At 45.9% G+C, this 18,438-nt stretch overlaps 1 protein-coding gene across 2 annotated transcripts; it reads left to right on the top strand.

Moving 5' to 3' along the window:
* The first annotated feature begins 8,533 nt into the window (after positions 1–8,533).
* On the top strand, positions 8,534–17,760 carry LOC123165350 (lysine-specific demethylase JMJ30). 2 transcript variants are annotated; one of them, XR_006482935.1, is made up of 7 exons: positions 8,534–9,087; positions 13,823–14,032; positions 14,975–15,106; positions 15,204–15,347; positions 16,501–16,565; positions 16,814–16,906; positions 17,362–17,542. XR_006482935.1 is itself a non-coding variant. In XM_044582978.1 (6 exons), the coding sequence occupies exons 1-6, from the start codon at positions 8,620–8,622 to the stop codon at positions 17,542–17,544; spliced, it is 1,230 nt and encodes a 409-aa protein (XP_044438913.1). In that variant the 5' UTR covers positions 8,538–8,619; the 3' UTR covers positions 17,545–17,760. The 2 variants fall into 2 exon arrangements, 1 of the variants encoding a protein (XP_044438913.1); XM_044582978.1 differs by lacking the exon at positions 16,501–16,565 and having other exon boundaries at positions 8,538–9,087; positions 17,362–17,760.
* The last annotated feature ends 678 nt before the right edge of the window (positions 17,761–18,438 follow it).

Here is an 18,438-nt window from a genome sequence, read left to right as displayed (position 1 = left end):
GCCAGTAACGGGCCGGAAGTAATCGAGGGCCGAAAAGGAGGCCAAGAACGTATGGGCCGTCAATAGGCCGAAAGCTAACATGGGCTGGAAACGGCCCATGTAAATCACGGGCCGTTAACGGGTATAAAGAAAATTACTGTTCATTATGGGCTAGAGTCACCGTGGGCCTGTAAAGGGCCGAAAGATACGAAGGCCTCATATGGGCCGAAAGACGTCGTGGGCCATACATGGGCCGAAAGTGAAATGGGTTGGTGTTATATTCGACGGCCCACATGACGTTGTTGGGCCGATTTCCTTTAGGGCCTAACGGGCCGTGAGTTAACGCGGCGTAAAATGGGCTATTTGCGAAGAGGCCGTTAACAGGCTTTTCATGGGCCAGCCCGTTAACTTTTGACCAAGTCAAACGGGCCGGCTTTGTAAGCTAAATGGGCCAGTGGTGGGCCGTGGCACGTGTCGACATATCATAGGCGCCTATCTGACCCACTAACGAGCTGACACGTGTTTCGTCCGGCCAATAAGAATTTTACATGTGGAAATTTCCCATTGGTCGGGGCTGTTAACGGGTTATCGGATCCAAAACCCGACCCGATAGCTTAACGGCGTTCCGTTACGGTGGATGCCACGTGTCGGTCACCCTTGACGAAAGAACTTCTGTGACGCGCGATTTATCGTCATGGAAGTGGACACTTTCGTGATGATAATTTTGGTAATGTCATGGAACACTTCTACGACAACACAGGTATGACTATCTTGATTCTGTCATAAAATCGTCATGGATGTACATGCATGACAAAAAACGCGACCTACTGTGACAAACACGTATCATCACGGAAGTGTATTTTTTTGTAGTGATTGCATCGGCACTCCGTTGTCGTCATGTTTTAAAAACTTGCATCTGCTCGTAGTTGGCGCTTCTTCTTGTCTCTATTGACCTCCTCTCAGATCAATCAGACCGCTCTCTTCTCTCTCTTCTCTGAGCCCATCAAACCCCCTTGTCTCCACGGCCTTTCGTCAAGCCCCTCGCGTGCGCGTCCGAAACTGCCCCGAACCAGAACCGCTCAGTCATCACCGTTGCATACAGATCATCCCCAAACATCCCTAATTTATCTTCGGTTTCTTGTGGACTCCCCTAAGCTATTTATTCGGGACCGTCCGATTAAAATTGGAGGGACCAAATGCCCCTATCAAAAATTCACTTACTATATATAAGACCACCACCTACCAAATCAGTCCAACCCTAGCCTAAACCTATTCCCCTCCTTGCGCCGCCACCCACTCACCCTATTCCTCGGGATCCTTCCCCGACTAGCCTCCACCTTCCTCGGGATCCCTCCAGATCCACCAATCTGCCCAACCACAACGCGATCCACCCAACCAGCGCCTTCCACTGATCTTCTCCGTAGCCCAGCCGCGCATCGACGAGCACCTTGAGCTTCACCTCGTGTGCCACCACCTCGTCCTCCAGCAGCTCCTCCCTGTGCGCCTTCTCTGGTTCCCGAGGCCGAGCCGCCCCGTGCCCGCAACCCTCGCGTGAGCCGGCGAGCTCTTCTGCCTGAGCTGGCGACCAACCCGCAGGCCGCGCCCTCCGGCGACCCCGCCGTCGGCAACAATGTCCAGGACCGGCCTCGTCCCGCTCCTCTCCTCCCCTGTCTCTCTCCCTTCCCTAACGCTCTCTCTCACATCTCTCTCTCCCTGTACTTGCCGCAGCAAGGAACCGCCGCCGCCAAGTTCTTGTCGGGAGCGACGCCGCCCGGATCTGGCCGTCTCCGCGTCGTCCGCGCCCCTGCCTCGCCATGGGCGCGCCTCTGCTGCCGGAGCCCCATGACCCCGCACCAAATCCCTCGCCGTCGCCTCTGCTTCATCCGGTTCGAGCGAACGAGCTAGCGTTGCCGCCCCCCTGCGTAGACCCGTTCCAGCGCCCGCGTCGCGCCATGGCCCTCTTCGCCCGGATCCCGTCGCCGCCAGCACCATCGCCGCCCTGCTTCCCCTGCATCCCCTTTGCTTCAGGTCGAGCAGCGCTCCACATCGCTCGACCGCGCGTTGACCTCGCCCTGCCTCGCTTCGATCTGCATGCGAAGCCCAAGTCCAGCTTCCCGCTGGCCTGCTGCTTCACCGACCTGGGCTTGGCCCATGGTGAGAACCCCAAGCCCATCTACCCGATTGCCCCTGTGCACTGTTGGTCCATTCAGTTTCTGCCAGTGTCTTGTTTTTTTCCAGATCTGCGATTTAGCTATTTATCCAGAGAGTGCAGATTTGCAGAAAAACCCTCCTGTTCATGCATGTAATAACTAATTAACCATGCATCAGTTTAAAATGGTTTAAATATGTAAAATGCTTAGTTTTTCATCTAGTTTCATAATATGCTACTTTCATCTATGTTTAAAATGTTTAAAATACTGTTTGATTAAATTTGCTTAAATGCCATGTTAAAATGTTTTATTTCATAACTAAATAACCGTAGCTCCATTTTAAATAAACTTTATATGTAAATGGGGTAGAAAAATGCCTAGTTTAACATGGTGCACTTCATTTTGCTGTTTAAAAACATTAAAATTGTGTTTAGGGCAGAACAGTAGCAAATTCGAAATATGCATATGAGGATTTTCCGGAATTGTTATTTGTTGTTCCGGCCTCATTTAAACTTGCCTAAATAGTTAGTTTACTTATGCTTCACCTCTTTCATGTTTAACAACATTTAATATTGTTGGGTACATAACCGAGAGAGAACTAAATGAGTCATGTGGTGTTTCGTCAATATGCAAGTCGTTGCATATTGAGCTCCACTTAATTTATAGTGTTGTTTATTGCACTTTGCCATGCGATGCTCATTAAATCGGACATGCATCATACTTGATTGTGCATCATGCCATGATTATGCTTGGTTTTTTACCGTGTTGTTTGCTTCTTTCCGGTTTGCTTCTCTCGTTAGTTTCGGTTTCGTTCCGGAGTTGTGAGGATTCGTTCGACTACGCCCGTTTGTCTTCTTCATGGACTCATTCTTCTTCCTTGCGGGATCTCAGGCAAGATGACCATACCCTCGAAATCACTTCTATCTTTGCTTTTCTAGTTGTTCGCTCTATCGCTATGTTTGCACTACCTACCACTTGTTTATCATGCCTCCCATACTGCCATGTCAAGCCTCTAACCATCCTTTCCTAGCAAACCGTTGTTTGGCTAAGTTACCGCTTTTGCTCAGCCCCTCTTATAGCGTTGCTAGTTGCAGGCGAAGATGAAGTTTGTTCCATGTTGGAACATGGATATGTTGGGATATCACAATATCTCTTATTTTAATTAATGCATTTATATACTTGGTAAAGGGTGGAAGGCTCGGCCTTATGCTTGGTGCTTTGTTCCACTCTTGCCGCCCTAGTTTCCGTCATACCGGTGTTATGTTCCTTGATTTTGCGTTCCTTATGTGGTTGGGTGTTATGGGAACCCCTTGACAGTTCGCTTTGAATAAAACTCCTCCAGCAAGGCCCAACCTTGGTTTTACATTTGCCTAACAACCTATTATCCTTCCCTTGGGTCGGCCAACCCGAGGGTCATCTTTATTTTAACCCCCCTGGGCCAATGCTTCTCTAAGTGTTGGTCCGAACTAGAGCCACTTGCAGCGCCCCCTCGGGGAAACTTGAGGTCTGGTTTTAGTTGTACGTAGTGCTCATCCGGTGTTGCCTGAGAACAAGATATGTGCAGCTCCTATCGGGATTGTCGGCACATCGGGCGGCTTTGCCGGTCTTGTTTTACCATTGTCGAAATGTCTTGTAACCGGGATTCCGAGACTGACCGGGTCTTCCTGGGAGAAGGAATATCCTTCGTTGACCGTGAGAGCTTGTGATGGGCTAAGTTGGGACACCCCTGCAGGGTATAAACTTTCGAGAGCCGTGCCCGCGGTTATGTGGAAGATGGGAATTTGTTAATGTCCGGTTGTAGAGAACTTGACACTTGACTTAATTAAAATGCATCAACTGCGTGTGTAGCCGTGATGGTCTCTTTTCGCCGGAGTTCGGGAAGTGAACACGGTCTTGTGTTACGTATGAACGTAAGTAGTTTCAGGATCACTTCTTGGTCACTTCTAGCTTCTCGACCGTGGCGTTGCTCCTCTTCTCGCTCTTATTTGCGTATGTTAGCCACCATATTTGCTTAGTGCTTGCTGCAGCTCCACATCATTACCCCATCCTTCCTATAAGCTTAAATAGTCTTGATCTCGCAGGTGTGAGATTGCTAAGTCCTCGTGACTCACAGATTCTACCAAAACAGTTGCAGGTGCCTTTGATACCAGTGCAGGTGACGCAACCGAGCTCAAGTGGGAGTTCGACGAGGACCTTGGTCGTTACTATGTTTTGTTTCCTGATGATCAGTAGTGGAGCCCAGTTGGGACGATCGGGGATCTACCATTTGGGGTTATCTTCTTTTCATTTGGTTTTGACCGTAGTCGGTCTATGTGTGTATTTTGAATGATGTATGATTTATTTAAGTATTGTGTGAAGTGGCGATTGTAAGCCAACCCTCTTTATCCCATTCTTGTTCATTACATGGGATTGTGTGAAGATGACCCTTCTTGTGACAAACCTACAATGCGGTTATGACTCTAAGTCGTGCCTCGACACGTGAGAGATATAGCCGCATCGTGGGTGTTACAAGTTGGTAATCAGAGCCATCCCCGACTTAGGAGCCCCCTGCTTGATCGAATCACTGGCGTTGTTGAGTCTAGAACAAAAATGTTTTGAGTCTTAGGATTATATATATCGGAGAGTAGGATTCTTTTTACTCCTCAGTCCCTTCGTCGCTCTGGTGAGGTCTCCTGACGTAGATGTTTTGACTTTCCTCTCCTCAAATTTCACTAATTTTTTTTAGGATCACGCGGGTATTTTGGAATCGTTCCGATGGTTTTGTGACGAGAACATTGTTCTTGGTGCCTCCTGACATTTAGGGGTTGTGACAGTGTCCCGGGGAGTTGAGCTCCGAGGTGTTGTCGTCACAATTTTATCGTTGCAGTTTTGGAATACCTGAGTTTGGCCGACATCAAAATCTCTTTTATGCAGTTTGTTGGTGAGATCACCTCGATGCCACCCAGTACTGGGGCGGGAGTTCAGGAGTATTGCCATAACTCGTATAACGGATGATTTTCGAAGGTTGAGGTACATGATTTCCGGAGTTGTCTTGGTTATGTGTTGATGGATGGATACAGCTGGATCTAGGGATTGTTAGTTTGGGTGAGATATATTGCGTCCCCTGTATCCCCAACACGAGATTGCATAACCAGAAAGTTTTGGGAGTTTATAAGTGAGAATTCAAGTAGCTCCTAGAATATCTTTCGGACAGATGCATGATATGGGATTGGGTAAATCTCTATCATATGTTTGTTTCCGGCTTATTCTGCAAGCCAATCCTTTGTTTGTTTTGGTTTGTGGTATTCGAGTTGCTTCGAAGACAAGTGTTGATTCCATACCTTTTCCTAAGCGGTGTTCTCATATTTCTATGTGAACACTAATCCTTCTTATTTATCGAGATTGACATCCCAATTCTATTTCCAACCGGCGTGCTTCTCTCCGAGATGATCCCATCATCTCTCCCAGCTGTGTGCGGTGCCCCCCTCCACCATAATCCACCTCGGTCATATCGTAGTGGTGCTTAGGCGAAGCCCTGCGACGGTAGCTTCATCAACATCGTCACGACGCCGTCGTGCTGACGAAACTATCCCTCGAGCTCTACTGGATCGTGAGTTCGCGGGACGTCACCGAGCTGAACGTGTGCTGAACGCGGAGGTGTCGTACGTTCGGTACTGAGGATCGGTCGATCGTGAAGACGTACAACTACATCAACCGCGTTGTCATAACACTTCCGCTTAACGGTCTACAAGGGTATGTGGACGACACTCTCCCCTCTCGTTGCTATGCATCACCATGATCTTGCGTGTGCGTAGGAATTTTTTTGAAATTACTACGTTCCCCAACACGGAGGCGATACTTCCGTAATGGCGAGGGATCGCATTAAGTCTAAGGCCTCGCTTAAGAGTGAAGGCTGGACGGGGGACCGAGGTCCTGCGGGGCTAGGCACGGCAGCCAGGCTGTGCTCACTAGACGCAGACCTTGAGAGTTCGGAGTAGGTATCCAGAGGCGAGTTCGGCTTTCTGATGACGGGGAGAGTCCGGCTTGATTCCAGGCTCACTGAAGACATAGTTGCCTCTGGGTCTCCGGATAAGAGCTCCGTAGGAGAACGGAGTCCGGTGGGTTTCAGAAACCCTTCTTCGGATGAAGTGGCCCGCTCTGGATCTAAGGCTAGGGTAGGAACGATAGTTGGTCCTTGAACGGTGCCTGATGATGGATCTGATGGGTCTCCTTCGGTGGTCGAGGCTGTGAACGCTTTGAAGATCAAGTCTCCTCGGATGTCGGCGACGTAATTCAGCCTTCTGAATCTGATCTGATGACCAGGGGCATAGCTGTCGATCTGTTCAAGGTGACCAATTGAATTGGCACGCAGAGCGAAGCCACCGAACACAAAAAGTTGACCGGGAAGGAAAGTTTCCCCAGAAACAGCATCGTTGTTGATGATCAAATGAGCCATCGAACCTTCTGCCGATGACACAGTGGAACTCTCAATGAAAGCACCAATGTCGGTGTCAAAATCAGCCGATCTCGGGTAGGGGGTCCTGAATTGTGCGTCTGAAGATCGAAGGTAACAGGAGACAAAGGGGACACGATGTTTACCCAGGTTCGGGCCCTCTTAATGGAGGTAATACCCTACTTCCTACTTGATTGACTTTGATGAGTATAGGGGTTACAAGAGTTGATCTACCTCGAGGTCGTAATGGCTAAACCCTAGATGTCTAGCCTATATAAATTCTGATAGCATCTACGGACTAAACCCTCCGGTTTATATAGACACCAGAGGGGCCTAGGGTTGTACTGAGTCGGTTCACAGAAAAAGGAAACTATACATCGGACGCCAAACTTGCCATCCACGCAAAGGAGAGTTCCATCCGGACACGGGGGAAGGCCTTCTATCTTGTATCTTCACGGCCCATCAGTCCGGCCCCACACAGCCCGGACACCCGAGGACCCCATAATCCAGGACTCCCTCACACGTCGTAAGCCGCCTCCAGGCTTTCATGTCTTGGCTTCTTGGGCCTTCTTAACTTTATTACTGAGTCGCCAACAGTGTAACCCGGCCCCTCCTGGGCGGGTCACACTGTGGGGTTATATCCCCAACAACCGGTGTGCCCGACTCATCGCCTAGATGGATGTTCGGGGCCCTACCAGTCGGCATTGCTCAACCGGGTACACAAGAAGGCACACCACTTCAATTGTCTACCGAATTAAACGTGACCAAACTGCACAACTCTGGGTGGGGAATCCGACGCCATCAATTTGCATTATTGCACGAGCTGTATTTTCAAGTCATTGTATAGAGGAGTAGATTTGCAAACCCGCCTGCGATGGCCCGGTTGTGCTTTGGGGTATCTGCCAGGCCTATCAACGATGCAACTGCTCGAATGCGCGTGTTTTGGAATGTCTGCCCAACCTTTGGATACCGCGGCCGCATGCGCTGTTTCACCGGCTATCGAGTAGCCCTAGTCAGCCAAAGAAGGACATGGGTAATGATATTCGTTGTCTGTCATTAGTATACATCAAGGCAAATACTATCATAGTACGGACATAATCACTTGCAAATAGTTCACGAGAAACATCATTCAAATAGTTGAACAACATTCCCGGTTACATATCATGTAACCCCCCCCCCCCCCCCCCCCCGTTTCCTAAATATTTGTCTTTCTAGAGATTTCAACAAATGACTACATACGGAGCAAAATGAGTGAATCTACACTCTAAAATATGTCTATATACATCCGTATATGGTAGTCCATTTGGAATCTCTAAAAAGACAAATATTTAGGAACGGGGGGAGTAAATGCATCACATATTCTTAAAAACATATGCGAATACAGTTTTGAAATGGAAATTATCAATACCATTTGCATATGAATCGGTGCTCCAACCTTTCGCCCCGTCAAAAGGTTATTCTCCTTCTGTTTAAGAATATAAGTTGTTTTAACTTTTTTATGAATCGGATGTATATAGACATATTTTTAATATATTTGTTTACTTATTTGAGTTTTATGCGGTCTATATTGAAATATCTAAAACATCTCATAAGAATGTGAACGGAGGTATTTCGTTCGATCCAAAATAAGTGTGATGGACGCACACTCTTTTCAATAGGAAGAAGTATAGTATTTATGTAGCTCGAAAATACGTCAACGTGACTAGGGAGGGAACCTTGTGAAGTTGTGATACACCGATACTCCCGCGGTCTTTACTAGCCGTTCACGTACAAATATCTTTACTCAGAAAATATCTTAGCCTGACCACGATCAAGGGTAGAAAAGTAAATCTTGCTCCTCTGCCTCACATCTGAGCTCAAGTATCCGGCTCGAAAATATCTCATGTCTTACTAGGAGTGAGGGCACAATCGTAAATCCAATCAATCCACCTCACACCCGAATCCGAGTAAGCAGCGCAACGACCACGGACCCACAGGGGCACCCGAAAATATCTCCTTCCCTTTCCACTCCTCATCACCTCCGCTTTTGCGCTTTTCCAAGGGCTCAGCGACTCCGAGATGGACACCGGCGAGCCGACGGGTACAGCGGCGGCGGCGGCGGGAGGAGAGAAGCGGGCGATGCTCCTGCGGCAGATCACCGAGGAGGGAGGCTTCGCCTTCGTGGCCTCCGCGGAGAAGGCGGCCGCGGGGGACCTGCGCGCGGCGGAGGCGGCGCGGGAGATGGCCTGGGAGCAGCTGCACTCGGGGCCGTGGAGCGAGGTGGAGCCTGCGTGGCGGCACGCCTACGCGCTCGCTTGTCTCCATGTCGCGAGCCTCCGCGCCGGTGACGACCGACGCGCGGCGCTCCGAGCGCTCGACATGGGCCTCATCATGGGTGGCGACCTCCTCCGCGCAGAGCTCGAAGCAGCTATTGCGCAGGTCCCTGCCAATGGAAATCGCGAGGGCGAAGGCGACGGTGCGGGAGACGCCGGCAGAAACGTGGAGAGGTGGAGGGAAGGGCTCAGTAGGAATCGAGACCTCGGCGATGTGAGTACTTCTATTCTGTTGGCCTGCCAATTGTGAGTTTCCTTTTTTAAGATTGGTGCATGAAAATGCAGAGCTAGAATTACTAGCAGTATGCTGGTATTTCCGGTAATTTGTTCGGCCGAGTGGTTCCCTCGAGACAATTTTTCTGCATCACTGGCTCGAAAGCCTCAAGTGGGCCAATATCTCCTGTGCGCGTTGCAGCCAGTGTTACATTTTGCATCCTAGGTTGCAGCCAGAATGTTTAGGCAATTTATTTTGCTAATTCTCTATTGGCAGGTTTTGGGATTCCCAAATGTTCGTATGCCGAAATATTGGCTAGCCAATTTTTGGCTACCAAGGCATAGCCGGTCCCAAGCCCGGGTAAAGGAGGGTTGTGATAGGTTTGGCGAGCCAATGTAAAAATTAGCCAGTCTCATGGGTATAAAACCCATTTGAGCGAGAGTAGTACTAGGATGGGTGACCTCCTGGGAAGTCCTTGTGAAAGGGTTTCATATATAAGGGTTGTGATAGGCTTGGCGAGCTAACGTAAAAACTAGCCAGTCCTTTGGGTATGAAACCCATTTGGGCGAGAGTAGTGCTAGGATGGGTGACCTCCTGGAAAGTCCTCGTGAAAGGGTTTCATATCTAGCCTACCCCAACTTGTTTGGACAAAAGGCTTAGAAGAAGAAGAAGAAGAAGATCTTCTTCTTCTTCTTCTTCTTCTTCTAAGCCTTTTGTCCCAAACAAGAAGAAGAACCAATGCATGCTTTAGCTTTATAATTCAGTTTATCTCATAAATTCATAAATGGCCGAATCTGTTCTTCTGAATAGGTTAGTCATTTAGGCAGGGGGGATGTGGCAGATGGATTGGTTCAGTGCGATGATATACTAAGTGTACATAAGTACCACAATTTCTAGCACCTAGCAGACACTTAGCAACCATAGTGACCTAATGATTTAACTTGTCCGATTAAGTTTAATGACCTGCTAGATAATTTCAGGAAGGGAAACCTTGGCGCAGAAATGTAGGAAAGGCTGCGTATTGAAGACCCAAAGTGGTCAGACCCTGCCCCGGACCCCGCGCAAACGGGAGCTACATGCACCGGGCTGCCATTTGACCTGCTAGATAGTTTCAGGTTGAGACACCTAGCAGGCATGACACATGCTAGTTTAATTTTGGTAGTCCCTTGGGATCAGAGCTTGTAGGTTCAGTGTATACAGTTTGGGGCACATAGCGTACCAAGTCACCGGTTGGAGACACCAAGACGACCCCAGCCCCCAAGCCAGGAAGCATCTTTGAACCATCAAAGTACATGGTGCAATGCTTATAATCAATTCCTCGGTGAGGATGCTGGGCCTCCGTCCACTCCACAACAAAATCGGCCAAGACCTTTTTTTTCGTGAATATGCCGAAGCGTATCATTCAATTGATAGAGGGTAGAAAGTACAAGGTGGCGTTCCCCGTGACGCATACACTAGAAGGCGCACATGAGGGCTTGTTTGAGCATAAGAGGGGGGTTGCTCAGCCCCATACAATTAGGGTGTTAGGGCATCTCCAACGCTGACCCCAAACATGACACCGCATCCGTCCGCGGACTAGGGAGGACGAGTCCGCGGACATGGATGCAGGAGTCGGCCATCCAACCCTGGCCCCTAAATGTCCGCAAGTACGATCAATATGAAATTCAAATCCGTCTGATCACATAGCGCGTGTTGGATCACATCCCCCCGATCCCAACCAAATAGGGGGAAGTATGCGTAGGTTTTACATGCCTGATCACAAAAGAATATCAGTCCGTCCAAAAAATTGGATTTTGTGCCCTGCCGGACCGGCAATCCGAGCCTCCACGCTCAATCTGCGGTCGCCGCCTCTACCTCCTTCTCCGTCGTCTCGACTGCCTCCTTCTCTGCCATCTCGGTCGCCTCCTTCTCCACCATGTATATATAGCCTTCACACAAAATCCAACCATTACACACTTTTGACCCATCTCGGTGGCACCGATCAGAAAACTCGGTGGCATCGACCTGTGCAAAAAAATGAACGTTAGGAATTTCAGTGGGACCGACGGGAACAACTCGGTGGGACCGATGTGCTAGGGCTTAGGGCAAAACTCATCTTGGTGGCGCCGATCGCATCGTCTCGATGGGACCGAAGTGAAGCAATAAGCAACAGAGAATCGGTCAAGCCAACTCGGTGGGACCAATTGCAACATCTCGGTGAGACCGAAGTAATTGCAACAAGTCACGGAGCGCTGGCAAGGCCATCTTGGTGGGACCGAGATCCATATCGGTGAGACCGAATTGTTAGGGTTTTGGTAGTGGCTAAGTCCAGAAGAACTCGGTGGTTCCGGGTAGGAAAATATCGGTGTGGCCGAGTTGGGAATTAGGGTTTGGACATATTTGGATGGAGAAAGTGGTTGATGGTTTTGGAGCAATATCACTAAGCACTTGAGCAAATAGATCATTAAGCAACACCTCATCCCCTTTTAATAGTATTGGCTTTTGTATGGACTCAATGTGATCTTGGATCACTTAACCAAAAACGTAGAGTCTTGAGCTTTTGCCAATCCTTGTCCTTAGCATTTTGAGGGGTCCACATCTCTATTTCATACCATGCCAATCATTGAACATCCTGAAATATTTATCTTGAATGGACATTAGTTCAACGAGATATATATTGTTATGAATTACCAAAACCACCCGGGGATTAGTTGCACGCACTTTCAACGTGCGGAAAGCTGGCGGGAGAGGTGACACCGGGCCATTGATCTGGGTGTTGACTTCCCTCCTAGATTGTGCTAGTGCAGCTGCATCATCGACTAGGAGGCAGCGGTCGGGGCGGGAGTGGGGCAGTTCTCCGGATTGCAGTAGATCGTCCTGCCTTTGCAGGTAGCGATTCTTCTCCTTATTGGTTTCTTGAGTGCCTTCAGGATCTTCTGCCGTGTTTCTTCCATCTTCAAGCTTGCGGGATCTATGCCTGCGATCGTCACGTTCAACATTTCTGGTCCAACTTCTCCTCCAATTCGGTCTCGGTGGCGACATCTTCAGCGACTTTCGAAGAGGCCTCCTTCTCCACCATGTATCATTCGTACGTTGACGTCGCCTGCCACAGGTGGATTGGTGGTGATATCGGGATCGCCCCGGGCAACTCTCGGCTGAGTCGCTCATCTCCTCATTGAGGTCCTCGAGTTCCTATCACCGGCTCCTTCCAGGACGTTGTGTAGTGTGTCGGTGTTGGCGAGGACGTGGGAGGTGGGCGGGTTGATGAAAGTTGCCGGCCGCTCCTAGGCCTGACTAGGAGCCAAGCCCGGGAGGACAAGCTTGATGCACGAACTGGTGATGAACTCCAGATTAAGTAGACAATCCGGCCTGGTGCGAAGGTTTACGCCCGAGACAGCTAATCGAATCGGTGATGCAGCATATCGTGCCGAATGCGCTGCCCCGACGCGAAGACATCGACATCAATTGTAGATCTCTTTTAATCTCTGTGTTTGCCACTGCCGGAGTTATTTCCGGTAGATCCCTTGATAGGGTACTCTGGCCAAACGAGTAGATCGGATGGGAAACATGGAAGGATTTGCCCTCACAGAGGAGGTAAAACTCTACTTCCTGCTTGGTTGTATTGATTGTGTTTAGGGGTTACAAAGATGATCGAGGGATTGAGTTCCAACTCTAGGGTTCTTGTGTATCGACTAGCTAGCCCCGACTTATATGGGTACCGAGGGTCTAGGGTTACATGCTCTTAGCAGGTTGCGGAGGGGTCCTCCTAGACGTCGGCATCCTTGTCGTGTACTCCAGGGCCTCTGAGTCCTTGTTGTCGGGCCATGGGCCGGTGCAATGGCCCATGGCAGGAACCAACCTAGGGGGGCCGGCCTCTGGCCGGTTTCAGGTATGATGAGGCACCCCTGGGCCGTAACACTGTCAATACTCCTTTAGGTGAGAGATGTCTATATAAAGTGATGTATTGTTGGGATATCTCTACTCCTATAGAAGACCCAGTTGGTGATGATGGTGTGTCTACCATCCGACCTGCATCTAACGGATGCAAGGTAAGTTGTGGCATATTTGCAGAAGACCCCACCACTCACCTCCACATTTGCATAAACCCCTTTATCTCTACAGACCAGCCCCATCCCTCCCCACCTCATCCAAACACAGCGGTGGAGCCAGCTCAAGTTTAGAGCCTGGGCAAGATCTAAGTGTTGCCAAGTTCATTACTTTTTGCCCAAACATACTCTCACTTAGGAAGTCCGTGAACTTGCACCATGGAAGCCCGGGAACTGCTCGGCTCACCAGGTGCTGTCTCTGCCACTGTCCAAACAGATAAGAGGAACATACTTTGGATGAATTCGAACATAATTTTTTGTGATTTACACGAAAACTAGTTTTTTTTTCAATTTTGTGATATATATCAAAACTAGGGTAGTAGTCTATTATGGGTCCATTGCAACGCACGGACACCTTTGCTAGCAATTATTTGATCCTTGCACATTGTACAACTTATGGGGTTTAGTTCCACAGGTTTTTGCTAAGCACTACTATTCCTGTTTATATTTGTTTCAAACTACATCAAATTTGGAGGTTTCTTAGAGGGTTAGCCATCTCATAGGGTTTTGGTTTGGCGCCGCCACTTAGTTTAAGCATATTGTTCAAAATTGTCATAGGATTATGGACATATGATTTCTCCAAAAAAAATTTTGTAATTATGTTTAATCCCTTTTTTTCTTGCAACTCTCTTAATGTTAATCTGTCCCAGGCGCTCAAAGTTCTACCGGTGAAATCCCTATCTTGTAAGCGAATCGAGCGGCGGACATGCATTTCTTTGGAGACATTTATACATGATTACTTTTTACGTGAGTCCCCTGTTATACTCAGCGGCTGCATTGATCATTGGCCTGCAAGGACAAAGTGGAAGGACATAAAATACCTAGAGAGGATAGCTGGAGACCGCACTATTCCTGTTGAGGTGATTACTCACACACTTACGCTTTACATTGACCTGTAATGCAGCAAACAAAATCAATTCTAATATTTTTTCAACTAAACTACGTATGCATTGTGAAGCCCACTTTGCCTCCTTCAGAAGATATTAAAATTAAATAAATAAATATGCTGTCAATTGGGAAATAATATGAAGTTTCATTCAAGAAGTGCATTGAATGATTAAATCTGATTGTACAGTAAACTGGCTGGTTTCCAGCAAGTGGCTCATATACTCAATTTCCATCTCCAGGACTTCAATCAAGCTTATCTCAGGAAGTATTTATTTTTGCATTTGCTTTTCTATCCCACATTTGTCCTCTTATTATTTACCTTATGTTCCTGTCTATGCTATAAGCTTGAGATGTGCTACCTAGACTAGTTTCGACAGTAGGCAGAAATTAACTCTTATGGACAGATTGCTTCACATGCTTCTATATACGGATATTTGCATCTTGCCTAGCGTATGTTTTGTTTATGCTTCGAATCAGTCTATTCATGATATCAATCATTATTTCTAGTGGTTTGAACCGACTCTTGTATACCACCCATCCATCTGCTACTGTTTTCCCCCTGTATATGCCTACTTTTGGTTTTAAATCATTGACCAAGATTTTGTAGCATCTAGTCTTGATTTTCTAGTACCAGTGTTGTATGTGTATTTGAGACAACTCCCTGAAAGCGGCTTTTATACCTAACATTTCTTCAAAACATTGTATAAATCTTAAAACAGTTGCATACATGTTTGTCTTTTGACTACTGTGAAGTTGACAAGTCACTCGTAAGCAATAGCTTGTTTGTGTTATCCATAATAGTAGCTTGGCTTGAATGAGTTAGGTCTTGTTTTCTGTCAAATACTGTTATATGCATCCTTTTCCCTTCTGTTATGTAAGTTCTCAGCACAATGGTATAATTAATGGTGTGTCAGGTTGGAAAAAGTTATGTTTGTAATGAGTGGAGGCAGGACCTTATCACATTTTCACATTTTCTCGAGAGAATGTCGTCACCCGATTGTTCTGGGAACTTGACGTATCTAGCCCAGCATCCATTGTTTGACCAGGTAACCTATTCCTGAGAAGTTTCATCCTTTCTCTATTTTCATGTGTGGACTTAGTTTCCTACCTAGTTATTGGGCGTTATTTTGTAATATTTGGCAGATAAAAGAGCTTCGTGAAGACATAGTGGTTCCTGAGTACTGTTATGCTGGTGGTGGGGAACTCCAATCGCTCAATGCTTGGTTTGGCCCTCATGGGACTGTCACACCATTGCATCATGACCCACATCACAACCTTTTTGCTCAGGTATCACATGAATGATAACCAAACAGTGTTACTGCAACTAGAGTTACACTTACTTTTATGGGAAATTGGAATTATGCAATACTATATGTAAAGAATTTCTCTCTGAAATATGGGAAATTGGAATTATGCATACTTTATGTAAAGAACCCATATGTAGTGTAAATTTCTCTCTGAAATAAGGGTCAACATCAGGGAAGGGGCATATGTAGTGCAAACGAAGGTGTAGTCACACAGGATTGGTGAATGAGGTCATGAGGGGTGGATTCGTTTTTTTTTTTTTTTTACTTTCGAAACCTTCAATTTTTCTAACATGTTATGGGGGTTATTTGGAAATTAATTACCAGTCATGGGACTTTAAGTTCCCAAATCTGATTTATTCATACTTCACCCAGTAACCTCTGGTTCTCTACATACTTTGCAGACTGCACTTAGATATGAATTTGACACCCCCTTTAGGAAATATATTGAACCAAGCTGTCTCCTTTGTTGTTTCCTCTGCTTTTCATTAGGCAGGCGTCATCCTACTAAAATCAAGACCCCAGTCAACTCTCACAGAAACAGGCTATCTCAATTTAAGTGGCTATTATTAAAAGCAGGCCACTAATACCAATGAATAAAAACGGCACATGCCTCGCAAAAAAAACAAAAAAAATATGGCACATGTACATTATGAGAATGGCATGCTTCACTTCACTTCATTGGTTGATGCTCTTGATTTCAGTCTTGAAATAAAAAAAAACAAATATCACATATTAAGTAAGACAAATTGATTGCATGGTTGCTATGATTAGTTGCCGCAACAAACTAATGGTTCCTTGATATGTTTGTAACCATTCTCATATATTAAGTAAGACAAATAGATTGCATGGTTGCTATTATTAGTTGCCACAACAAACTAATGGTTCCTTGAGAATGCTTACTTCATTGGACTAGTCCTTTTCTTCTTTTCTTTTGCTCCGAAAGGGGGTAATATCAGAATGTCAGTATTCATTCAAGCCAGTTAAGTGATTCCTATTTTAAAAAATCACCTAAATTTGTGTTCATGTTTTTCGTATCCTTCTTTATTTTTTAGAAAAGTGGGCTGCACACAGACCAGTACGCTGTAAACTTGTTGAAGTTATGTCTTTACACTGAAAACACATGTTATTCGCAGTTTTGTAATGAGAGGATGGAGCTCATTGTTATGTTTGCTTACATGCTCAAATGAAGATATGTGTGGTGAGATTCTTTCGTGCAACTTAACATAGGTTTAGCAAAACATTACGCTAATTTAAATTCGATCTGGATATGGCTGTATCCTGGCACCTACTCCCAGTGTCTGCCGGTATTTCCTTTAGCCATTTAATTCAGCTACTTGTTCTAAATCAACGACAATTAATATGGATCAGTACTAACTAATTGTGACAATTGGAGCGACATATTTCATTTAGGTTCTAAATAAATCTATTATATGTGTTTCTTGACAGGTCTTGGGCAGAAAGTATATTAGACTCTATCATGCTTCCATCTCCGAGGATTTGTACCCTCACATGGAAACTATGCTAAGCAATACGAGCCAGGTGCGTGGTCTGTGTCAGATAACTGTGCAGTGGTTGGAACAGATGTATTTCTAGATCAATGCATGGGTGAAAAATATTTGTCAAGCCAAGAAAATGGAGCTAGATCTCTAGCTTCTATTCCCTCCGTCCCATAATATGAGATCGTTTTTCGAACTATGTTAACTTGAGAAACGATCTTATATTGTGGGACGGAGGGAGTAGTACATACTCCCTCTGTAAAGAAATATAAGACCTTTTAGGTCACTACTTTAGTGGCCTGCAGTGAGCAACCTTGATGCTCAGCAAGTTTGGTAATCAATATTTGACTATGTATCATCCTCATGTTCAACCTTGCTTCGTAATTGTCCAAGCTATCCATGTTCCTCTCGCCCTAAAGCTATATGCTCTGTAATTTCTTTGAATGATATTGATCTTCATGAGACTATTGTACAAACAATGTCTCTGCACTTTTGCAGGTAGATCTTGACAACATTGATGTTAAGGAATTCCCAAGGACAGAAGATCTTGAATTCATGGACAACATATTGGAGGAAGGTGACCTGCTTTACATCCCACCAAAATGGTGGCATTACGTGAGATCCCTTTCTACCAGTTTCTCTGTTAGCTTTTGGTGGCGCACGTCAATTGTTCCTTCATAGGGTTCATGATTTTATTGTTTGGACCATCTATGATGTTTCTATCATCAGGTGGTAGAAAGCTTTAGAGAAAAACTTAATTGAACCCATGTTTCATGATCCCCTATTTGTGTGGGTAGCGTTGCTACATTGGGTGTATATCATTATTTTTGTGACAATGATTTAAATATTTGACTGCTAGCATACAATTTACTAGCGGGCACTAGTGTGTTTGTTATTGCTCTTACTCCTTCCGTTGCTATGTACATGGTGCACATACGTTTTGAGGTTCAAGTTTGATCAACAAAACGTACTTGTCACATAAAGTATAACATTCCATTTGTATTTAAATTAGTTTCCAATGATATAATTTTTATAACATGCAACTCATGTATTATCAGTCAATTTGATGGTCAAAGTTTTATCATGAAATACGTGAGCGCCACGTAAACAAGGATAAGAGTTTTTTTATCTGACTTCTTAACTTGAACATTCATTTATGGTTTAAATAAGTTCATTATATTCATTTAATGGTGTGTCTGTTTTTTATATCTTTTTGCACAGCATTTCTCTTTGGAAAAAAGGGTTTTCGTAATTCTCTTGTTGAGAAAAACGCATGTTAATTTTCATAGCCAATTCATACATGTAATAATATCAAAGCTAAGACTTGCAATTTTAATAACTTAAACTCTAGTTGCATAAAACACTCTTGCATGCAACTCCATCAAAAATAGAGATGAAAAATGCAAACTTATTTTTCTTTAGCAACTGGCATGAGCTCTGCCTTTTGATATACAAAAGAAAAGAATTGACTAGTTTATAAAGAAAACGGGTCGCGATACAAATGAGACCAACACACACCAACCCCGAGCCTGCAAAATCAAGCGAGCTGATGACCCCGCCACCCAAGCGATTAGG

This window comes from Triticum aestivum, chromosome 7D, assembly GCF_018294505.1.
Source record: "Triticum aestivum cultivar Chinese Spring chromosome 7D, IWGSC CS RefSeq v2.1, whole genome shotgun sequence".
In the NCBI taxonomy this organism is placed as follows: Eukaryota; Viridiplantae; Streptophyta; class Magnoliopsida; order Poales; family Poaceae; genus Triticum; species Triticum aestivum.
This window is presented reverse-complemented; position numbering and strand designations above follow the sequence as displayed.

Excerpts from the sequence above, each read along its gene's own strand:
- LOC123165350 (XM_044582978.1), top strand. The coding sequence starts at position 8,620 with ATGGACACCGGCGAGCCGACGGGTACAGCGGCGGCGGCGGCGGGAGGA. Across the intron at positions 15,107-15,203 it reads AGCATCCATTGTTTGACCAG|ATAAAAGAGCTTCGTGAAGA; the intron begins GTAACCTATTCC and ends AATATTTGGCAG. Across the intron at positions 15,348-16,813 it reads ATCACAACCTTTTTGCTCAG|GTCTTGGGCAGAAAGTATAT; the intron begins GTATCACATGAA and ends GTTTCTTGACAG.